Source organism: Rutidosis leptorrhynchoides, unplaced genomic scaffold (assembly GCF_046630445.1).
Source record: "Rutidosis leptorrhynchoides isolate AG116_Rl617_1_P2 unplaced genomic scaffold, CSIRO_AGI_Rlap_v1 contig32, whole genome shotgun sequence".
Taxonomy (NCBI): domain Eukaryota; kingdom Viridiplantae; phylum Streptophyta; class Magnoliopsida; order Asterales; family Asteraceae; genus Rutidosis; species Rutidosis leptorrhynchoides.
Window position 1 is genome coordinate 98,530 of NW_027266560.1, and position 11,039 is coordinate 109,568.

An 11,039-nucleotide genomic window follows, 5' to 3' on the forward strand; every position below is an offset into this window, starting at 1 on the left:
TGCACATTATCACTTAAATAGGCACAACTACATACAACTACAACTACAACTATAACTACAACTACAACTAAAGCTACAACTATCAAAGTCGATCAGAGTGCATTCAACCACAACAAACCATAAACTTAAAATAACAAAAAGTAGAATGGAAATTGTACCTTAAAACCAAGAAATTACCGCGCTCTGGCGAATAACTACAACAACAATAATGTGGATTAATAAAATTAAGACACCGAACTCGTGGAGAGTATTTAACAGAGTGTGTAAACGGGAAAATTAGGGTTTAACGATATGAATGCTGGCGAGCGGTCGCCAGAGGATTTATATTACTTTTGAGTGTTTCGATCAAATATCAAGGGGAATATGAAAAGTCTAATTAATATTTCTGTTCATTATTACCACGATTTTCTAACCGTGCCTACATATATTGCAGCCACGGTTTAAAAACCGTGGACATATAACACTCTCAATATTTTAGAAAAAATCGTGGTGTATTTCAAAAACATTGCAAATCAAAATCAGTTAAAATTATAATAGATAACGAAATACTTTGATTATACTTCAGATCATAGGAATTTAACAAAATATACTTTAATTAAAACCAAAATTACAAGTTTTAATACTTAATTTAGAAGGCAAAAACCAAAAACCAAAAAATAAAAATTAAACTATCTAATTTACTAATTAGTCATCATCAGTGTCTTCATCTTCATCGTCGTCGTCATCTTCATCTTCATCAATGTCGTCGTCATCCTCCTCCTCTTCATCTTAATCATCCCCTTTGTAGTTGTAATCATAAACACCATTGCTTTCCGATTTTACGTTGCTATCAGAACCATTTAGCTCAGCAAATGTTTGTTCTCTCACTAATTCGTCGGGGATCTGTTCAGAATCGGAATAGAAGAAGCCTCTTGACTCCTCCAAACAATCATCGGCTGAACCGAACGGATCATAAGGAGGGTGCCTTGATTTTTTCTTCGCCAAAGGTGATGATGCGTCAAAATCATCAACCCTCTTCCTCTTGTTACGTGATGGAGATTTCATGATTAATGTAGAGATGATTTTGCAACCCTAATTTTCGTTATATAAATTTATGCTCTGCTTTTATTACAGCTAGAGTTGGAGATTAAATGAAAGTACTTATTGAGAATTGTGATAAAAAATGTGAAGGGCTGTGTCTGAATTCTAATGAATGTAAAGATGGTTTTTTCATCTGATTGAGACGACCTTTCGGTTCTTAAAAAATAACATAGAACTGCCTCCACAGTTTTTAAACCGTGGTGTATTCTCATTTTACCCCACGATTATTTTCCCTTATCAAAAAAACCGTGGCGTATAGTATCTTACGCCACGGTGTTTTACTCGTGGACGGAAAACGTTACCACGCTTAAAAATCTGTGGCCATTGGTAACTTTACGCCACGCTTTTTTGGCCGTGGATACCCTTAGCGTGGCGCAATCCCAATTTTCTACTAGTGATACACTTCTCAAATAACCAGGTTTTACTGCGGGGGGAGAGCTTGGGGATGTTGGATAGAAACTATAGTGTCTCTGATCACACCAAGCTAAATATTCTTCCTGGTGATATCTTCCGAATCAGGTGGCATTGCAATTCCACTCGACCAAGATTTGCTAGTGAGGAATTCTATATGTGGCAGAGGAAAAAAATTGATTTATTTTTCAAAGTTATTTTTATGTTTCATTTGTTTCATTATTAATTATTTTTATCCTTTTGAAAGTCGATGTATATGATTAGTGTAAGCATTTTTCATGTTCGAGAACTTAATATTAATATCATGCAAAAACTATTTCATATTTATTAACATATTTGTATTAAAAATATTTCAACAAGCCATTATTATATCAAATGGTTGAATTTCGAAGGTAAAATTTTTCATAAATAAAAAAGAGACACATATACAAACAAAGTAAAAAAGAAGGGAGGGAATTCTAAAAGAAGATTAAAAACAATAGGACTTTTACATTAAATAGTAGTAAAGTTAAAATGCGCTCGGCTTTGTTTATGGGAAATTCTTCAGTCTACCAAATATGGAATGAATACTACGTACTTGTACTAACAGATGTATCTAGACATATATTGATAATCACAAAACCCTAATGATCAATGTTCTAAAGCAATCTCAACCCAATCTGCAACCAAAACTAAACATATAATAAAATCATTTCGCCGCCTTAAAATTTTTTTACAGTCAATGTAGCGTTAGCACCTGGTGTCTTAGCTAGTATCTATAAAGACGTGAATTATAGAAGCTGCAATATGGTTGGTGATTCAAAGAAAAAAAAGAAAATCGTTCATATTCTCCAATCCCACATCTATCGGATCAACGATTTACCAGAATAATGTGAGTTATTTTCCTTCTTAGCTTATCCTCATATTTTGTTATTCACATATATATATATATATATATATATATTTCTTATTGACTGTGCACAATCCTTTTGATCCATAGGTTTACTTCCCACCATTTTAAATTTCTCATCTCTTCTATGGGCGTTGTAATCTATCGGTCTTTATTGATCAGCTTATTTGTTATTTATATTTTTTTTTATCCATAGGTACACTCCTCCTTCTTCTGTGTTTAAGTTTGTGATGGAGCAATGTAGAAATTGGAACCTTGTTTGGGTGGGAAGAAACAAAGTGGCTCCTTTAGAACCCGATGAGGTAGAAATGGTTGTGGCTTTGACCTAATCGTGGGTGGGAGTGCATACAACAACCTCATCGGTAGCAATAGGCATTATAAGGATGGACTCGAGCGTAAAGAATCCGGGCTCTTCCTTTAACTCTTCAGTTTGAGAAATTTTTCCCCTGAGCAAATCAAATACAATGCTTATGTAACCAATCGACTCCTTGTCACCTTCATCACGTCGTCCACTGTCAATTTCCACAAGATTGAACGTCACAAGAATATCATTAATCATCGCGTCGCTGTTGGCATCAGAGGTAGCGTCCCGGTTGGTCCTATCCTTTTCACCTTTGACTTACCCGATTTACCACCAGTATCTTCTCCCTCTTTTTGAGCTTGAGCACTCTTTATGCCCTTTAGATAATGATCCAGCATTTCTGTTGGCCCAAACAAATTGACCGAAACATCATATGAAATCGAGACACCATGAGATGGATTCTGAGGGTTTATTGAACTAGCAAAGGGGTAAAATAGGGAAACCCATGTGGGAAAGGGTCTGTAGGTGGCACAGAGACGAAGGGAGCACCTTGGGTGGTCAGAAAAGGAGGGAAATTAGACGACGGTGGGAAAATGGGTGCAAGGGACTGTATCGGCTTAACATCATGCACTTTAGACTTATCAACAGACACAAGGATATGATTGGAGCCTTGAGTGGAAGTTCGATCCATCAAAACACTTTCTAGCAAAAATATTCCACGGTTCTGCAAGGATAAATCTCCTCCATACACCAATCCTCCCTCTTAATACAACATGTTTCCGGATGAAATGTCTTTTGCGGATAACCCTCCAATAACAAATCGATTGCAACAACCTCACCAATAGCAATAGGCATCATAGAGACGACTCCAGGGTAAAGAATCAAGGCTCTTCTATGAATTTTGTAGGATTTTAAATTTTGTCAGCACCAGCAAAGATGAATATATTCAAAATTATAAGGTGCATTATATTTCACTACTTGCCACTCTATCTTGCCTTTCTTTTTTTCTTTTTTTATGTCTAGGGTTCTTTAAAACATGGGTTCCTCAAAAGCTAGCAGCTTGACGAAGTTTATGTATTTAACCACTTGCCACTCTATCGTTGCCTTTCTTTTTTTGTTTTTTTTTGTTTTTTTAAGTCTAGCCAATACAACTAATGAGCCAAGTCAATTAAAACTTTAAATCAAATTACAACAGTTTGACGGATTTATTATAACAAGTAAAGTTGGACAAGAAAATTTTGGAATCCGGCATTACAGAATAAGGCTATATTAGCACTTGAATTTTCCATAGTATATGATCAGTGGCAGAGTCAAGACCTGAAAGTAGTGGGTTCGATGTTAATAAGGTTGCGAAGATTTGAGTCGCACCGCGAAATTTTTCGGGAGAAATCAAACATAAATCTATTGAAATTCAATTAGTAAGTAATAATTATAAAAAGAAAATGTGATTTATTATCTAAATAACGTCTATTGAACATGAACCTACGAAAAACTAGTTTTTCAAATGCCTAATATTTGATATTTAAGAAACTAAACAATACTAGTTATGTATAAATATATATAGGATAATTAAGAAACTTTAAGTATATTTAATTTAATATTGATCTTAAAATTTATTAAAAAAACTTAAGTATATCTAATATTAGATTCTTAAAATTTATTTCTCTTTATAATTATATCTTTATATATTAAGGTTATAAATATTTTTGTGGATTAATATTATAGGATAGTTTCAATTAATTTAGAAATTGGAAGATTTGTCTGAAATTTTTTCAAAAATATGTAACGTCAGGTGACACCTCAACAACAAGCCTGGCTCCGCAACTGTATATGATCGATATTATTACAAATATTCATTCATATATATTAATTATTGCGAAAAATTATTAAATTATTTTATTATTATTCTGATAAGTAAATAAACATATAACACAAATACCAGGGAATTATGTAGAGAACAATATGTTATTATATGATAATAACAAAACAAATTGATCAGAATAAACAAATTCATGTAATGTGAGAAGCTGACTCATTAAGATGGATTATGATTCTAAACAAGATTCGGACTTTCCTTCTAAGTGCAAGCCCAAGGTGAAGCACAGAACCTCCGTCAATCGGCTTAATGTCGATTAATTTGATTAATTCCTTGATCTTAGTAAACGCAATACCAAGTGAAGTGTCGATTCCTTTTAGATGTTGTAGTCCGCCGGAGTGCGACCATCTTCCAATTGCTTTTCGGCAAAAATCAATCGTGTCACTCGACTCGACCTCAAGCGTGATCGTCTTTCCTGTTAATGTTTTCACGAAAATCTGCATAGTGTGGTATGTATATATATAGTTGATGTTCTTGATGCTAGATTTTTTTTTTTTCCTAATAATCTTGTTGCTTGGATTTTCTTTCTTTCAGGCTTTCAGGTCTTTATATATTGTACATTTCTATAGTCGGCTGGCCGAATCCTAATTCGGGTTGATTTAAGAGTTAGTCCACTAATAAACCGAACTCAACCCGAAATCTGAAACCAAATGGGATAGTGACAGGTTGAAAAGTCACTGTATTTAACAAAACAATCTAAAGATCCTTATTTTTAAAAAGTTGTTCAAAAGATCCCTGATGAATTTCGGAGTTAGATGGACTCAAAAAAAATTCAAAATTCAAAACTTGCAATTTGCTTTAATTTCAAATGTAATATATATATATACACATTTTGAAATTTTCATGCGAAAAATACCATATGATATTGTTTCGACAAGAAGCGAAATGACGTAGTGGTGGAGAGCATGCGTCTTCTTCCTATTAATTTTGATGTAGTTTAAGTAACTTAAAACATAATGAAGGTTGAGAAGTAGTGGTGGAGAGCATGTGGGCCTACAAGGCCGAAGCCGAGGGCCTCGTGGAGTTATTCAGTCTAGAGAGAAGTGTCATTCTTCTAGAGTGAGAGGTTTGTCCTAATATGTTGTTCACTTGTCTGTGAGTATATTTATGATGGGTCTTATATAGGGGAGCTTTAGGGTTTATTTGGACGCACAGTACTATGAAAGCGACATGTACAGGGTGGGACCAAAAGCCTCCCCGGTTTTGGGCGCTCTTGCCTCTTAAGGAGGACAAGGCCGACAGTCTTCGTGCTCCCGGGCTCTCGTGACCTCGTAAAGAGGACGAAGCCGAGTATAGACCGAGTTTGTCCTAAGCCGAGGTCGCTTCCAGCTCCACGGTCCACATTACCTAAAAGCCCATGTCGTATCATTTGTCCCCTTTCTTGTAGGAGAGCTACGGTCTTGTAGAAGAAATACTGCTCGTCTTGGACTATTATTGGACGCTAGGGTCTCGTTCAAGCCTGGAGCTGTATCTTCAATGTAATGACGGTTTAGCAAGCGTCTCTTGTCTTGCTCCGACTAATTTATCCCCGAGCCTTTGTCGGCCTGGGGGGAGAGACTGTCCATCTCTTAGTGTTGATAGGTCGTGCTTCACGGGGCCTCATATTGTACTATGGCCTTTTAGAGATTGATATTTCAGTTCCAATTTAAACATGGGCCGATAATTATAATTTTAGCTTTCTATTCTTTTAGGTAAAATGTAATTTCGATTATAATTAATTTCGAACATGAAATTACCATCGTGCATTAAATATATCATCATATAGCAAGCTAAAAAAATATTATATGATAATGATATACATTCAATATATTAGAAAAAAATCTAAAGGAGCTTCATCATTGCAATTAAGGGAAAAAGGGCTTCTTCTACTTTGTCACGATTATAATACCGTAAACTGGCCATGGCACGAACACCATGAGCTTAGCGCAACTTTGTGTGTTGAAAGATGCATAACAAGCATGATATCACAAAACAAAAGGTATCTTGTAGCTTCAGTTTTCATTCGAAACTCAAAAGTCCTTATTTAGAGAAAATCACCCCAAATTGGTGCTACCCAAATTGGTACCGAAATTGTTACTGAAATTTAAATACTATGTTATATGATGTGTAGTTAATTTAGCAAGTCATAGGTAGGGTAGGAATGGGTCAGGCCGGCCCATAATAGCCTATGGTCTAGCCTATATATGGCCTAGCATGAGTCTAAATTAAATGGATCAAAGCCTAAACATCAAGCCTAATTAAATAGGCCAGGATTAAAAGGCTAAAGGTCAGCCCAAACGGTGAGAAATACAATGATCCACTAAAGCTTATCTCCTCCAATTCCTATCTCAGCCACCAAACCCACCCAATCGTTGCCGTCGCCACCTTGAAAAGATCAACAAACTCGACGATAGCATTGCATCGCTAACATCGAAGAAGCTCGCACGCTCGTTGTTTCGACACGGGTGAAACGAGTCAGAGATGGAGAGTATGCGCCTCTTTCCGATCAGTCTTTGAGTTAGGTTCCAGACTTAGGACAAAATGAGGGTGAGAAGTATTTGAGCGTCTACGGCTTATCCGAGCCTAGCAAGGCTCACCACGAACCCGAGCGGCTACGTGGTGGATCTCAAGTCTAGAGAGGGAAGTGTCTGACTTTTAAAGAGAGTGTAAAGTGTCCTTAAGTCTCTTGTGTGTCTCTAAACGTAAGTCTTGGCTTACTTTGGACATTTGAGATGGGTCTTTATATCGAGGAGACCTTTAAGTTTGACTTGGATAATCAGTGCTGAAAGCGACCTGTACAGTTGTGAGTCCGTAGGTCTCCTCGGCTTTGGGCGCTTCGACCTCTTCGGGAGGGCAAGACTGGCGGTATCCGTGCCCCCGGGCCCATAGCCTCACAAAAAGGACGGAACCGCTGCACGTACCTGGCTGTGGCAAGATGCTGCTAAGCAAAAGGAAGACGTCGTATGTGCCTGAGCTCATGGACACAGGTACTATTTCTTGCCCTCTCTCTGTAGATGTAGTGGCAGGTGCTGGGGAGGGGGTTAGTGACTCGCCCCAATTCAGAGATGCCGGGCAAAGTGATTTTTCAGATTTACGGCGGTCGGTAGGTTGCTTCAAGGACGAATATATTAACTTTAGACGACCAATGTATGGAAATGACTAGCATATTAATTCATGTCAGTGTCTTGTCTCTCGGTAAGACTAAATCCACCGGCCTAAAAACTAAATCCATTGGAATTGTTTTTTTTGGACAATTTTACCATTTTCTTTATTCTCTTATTCTATTTAGTCTCCTATTTTAAGACAGTGCTTTATAATACTGTATTTCTTTTTCAGCCATAATGCTTTCGTTTTGTAAGATAAAAACTTGACAGCAAGCAGATTGATATATACTGCATACCTTTGATCGTGTGAAACTAATTCATAGATTGGAAGCTCTTGTACTGTGAATAGTTTCAATTCTAAGTTGATTAAATCCATGTAGTATAAATACTACTAAAATCAATAAGATATAATCAATGATAAAGGTTGCCTTTAATCAAAAAACTAAAATCTCAAAAAAGCTACATTATCCAATAATACGTTTTTTTGTTTCATTTTCTTTTTACACATTTCCTACAGGCATTTCTTTTCATACGAGAAGATCATTTGTGATTGAAACTGGACTCCCCCATTCGCAAGGGAAAGGATTGTTCCTTGACTTATTTACAAAGCAAGTAATTAAAGGTGAAAATGATCATCTATATGAAGGTTGTCGCTATAACACAGATACTAAAACACATACTCACCCAACTCTCCGGATTTATAAGAAAGGTGGTATGTTGTGAAGCTCATATTTCTCGGATGAATACTAAACAAGGATTCGTTACACGCAACACTCCATTCATAAGGCGTTGTCGATATATTTCTGGCAAAAACATAATCAAGAATCCTATAAGCAGAAGGAGACGCGGCAGGTTCAACATCAGCTCGATCCATACCCTGCCTTGCCGGTGATAGTATCGGAGAATTCATCAGAGAAGCTGATTGCGGGTCTCTAGGCGATAGGCTTGCATCGACATTGGATTTTTTGGGTTCATGTGTGTCTATTTCAAAGGTTTCTTCGTACAAAGAGGATCCTACGGAGGACTTGGAGGCAACTGTCGTCATCTTTTTTACGCCTGAATTGCCAGCACTTTGAGCTCCACGATCCATAACGAAAAAATTTTCGATTCTGATTTCAAGTTTCTCGAGTCACTACAACTCTTCTTATAGATATAAGATATCCTAAAGCGTTCGCAATCTGAAATAAGAAATTACAAATTCATAAACGTCTAAACCAAGAGATATATATATATATAATCAAGAGACAAGACAAGCAAGAATTTTATCAAACACTTGGCAATCCTTCATCTCACACAATCAAAACTCGAATTAGAGCATCAGAAGCTACTCAATAAAATCATATACTACATTTAGAAGAATACATAATCGCCAGCAATCAAACAAAAATAAAAATTCTAAATGTCGATATCGTAGATAAATTCATTTTCCTAACCCATAATTCAAAGTAGTAAAATTTGAATCACCTGCATGACTCGAATAGATCCTAAACGCTTTCACGGATAATCATTAGGATTTTCAAAACCTCCAAAATACAAAATGCCAAGAATTTAGGTTTGATTTTCATGGCATTTCATAGAGAATGGAATTGCTACGTGTATATATATGAAATTGTTGAAATTGAAGAAGAATTCCACCTGATTTTGATTGTAATTTTGTTGGAGACTGATGTTTGCAATTGCTACGTACTCGTCCGGAGCATCCTCAAACCGCACAGGCTCGCAGCCAAATTAAGTCTCGAGAAAATTGACGGTAGACTGGAGAAGCATGAGTACGATGGAAGAGTATGTATGCACTATGAAAAGCACCCAAACAGTTTGTTTGTCTTCACGCGTGTGTTTGAGTAGAATAGAAGAATAAAGGAAAAGGTAAAATTGTCCAAAAATAACAATTCCAGAGATTTAGCCAAAAAAAAGTCTATTGTACATTTGGAGGGCAATGCTATATTCCCACCAAGTGAACTGCTAAACACATGAAAAAGTATAGCCAAAATACACTCACAGATAGTCCATTGTGTTACTCCCACCGTATGCTCTTTAGCTTCGATTATGTTTTGTTTCTTGTATCGTTGACCAATTTTCCATTTGCATTAAGATGATCTTGACTTTAGGATATAATTACAGTACTATTTTTCTTAAAAAGGAAAAGAAAAGAAAAAATAAAAGGACAAGTTTTTTTTTTTTTTTTGATGTTAATAAAAGGACAAGTTAGTATTGATGTATGGTATACAATACAGTGATAGACGCCTAGTCTAGACTTGAGTTGAAACAGCTTTCTTGCAAATTAACTTAGCATTTACAGCAGTGATCTTGGTAAGACAATGAGACGTTTTTTTTGAAGATCAAGACAATGAAACATGCTTAATGCTTACTGATTTTGAAATCAAATTAAACGTCATTAAATACACTTCTTAGCATCTAAACATTAATGATTATAAAATTAATACTACATCCGTCCATAACTACTTGTCTTTTTTTATGTAATTTGTATATAAACAAACAACAAATAATTAATTAAAGATGGATGGAGTAATTCCAAATTACTTTAAGACAAACTAAGAAGTTGTTCCAAATACTCAGCCCCCAAGTCCTCAAGAACCATAACGTCGTCCTCCACCAACGACGTCGTTTCCTCTTGACCGTCTTTTTTCGTCTTCTTCGTAATCTTACAAACTCTCTTACTATTCGTCGAGTGAATCCTTTTCAATGCCAAAACCGGCGAGTTACGCTCATCATCAAAGCTGTAGTTCATTTCCACTAAGGACTCGTAAACTTTCTCGACAGGGAAATTGAGTGTTGCCATATGACCCTTCATTGCAAAAGCTGCTTGATCGTAAGCTAATGCCGCCGCTTCGGCCGAATCAAACGTTCCCAGCCAAACTCGAACGCCATTCCTCGTGGAGTCTCTGATCTCCGCCGCGAATTTTCCCCATGGCCGCTTCCTTACTCCTCTATAAGTCGTCGTCAGCTCGCGATTACTTGTCTCTGAAGAAACCTCGATATTAGTATAATTGGATGAGTTCATTGAAGGGGCTTCATTAAGGATTCCATATAGGAGCATTTCCTCCGAGTCATTCTCATTGAATGGAAGTTGATAATTTGAGAAAGAGTAATTTTCCATGGAAGAAGATGATTGATCGGGAGAGTATTCAAGGTATGAGTGTTGAAAGTGTAATGAGGAATCCATTTTGAAATTTGTTTCTTGTCATGAATGAGGGTAATGTTTATTAAGGCTTCATATAGGGCACAAAAGAGGGAACGCAATAAGTTTAAAAACTTATTGTATAATATATATGGTTCAAAAAGTTAATTTTCAATTATAATTTGGTCGTTATTAATTTAATGACCTATTATTACCAAAGCCAAATCATGAACATCAAGCAAAAGTTAGTTGATGAATGC

General features: G+C 36.3%; 1 protein-coding gene across 1 annotated transcript; it reads right to left on the reverse strand.

The window, feature by feature from the left end:
- Window positions 1-10,182: 10,182 nt before the first annotated feature.
- On the reverse strand, window positions 10,183-10,824 carry LOC139882871 (ethylene-responsive transcription factor 1B-like). The gene has a single exon (XM_071867127.1). It carries the CDS (start codon window positions 10,822-10,824, stop codon window positions 10,183-10,185), a length of 642 nt encoding a protein of 213 aa, XP_071723228.1.
- Window positions 10,825-11,039: the final 215 nt, after the last annotated feature.

Bases quoted from the DNA above. Each gene is read 5' to 3' on its own strand.
- LOC139882871 (XM_071867127.1), bottom strand. From the start codon at position 10,824: ATGGATTCCTCATTACACTTTCAACACTCATACCTTGAATACTCTCCC.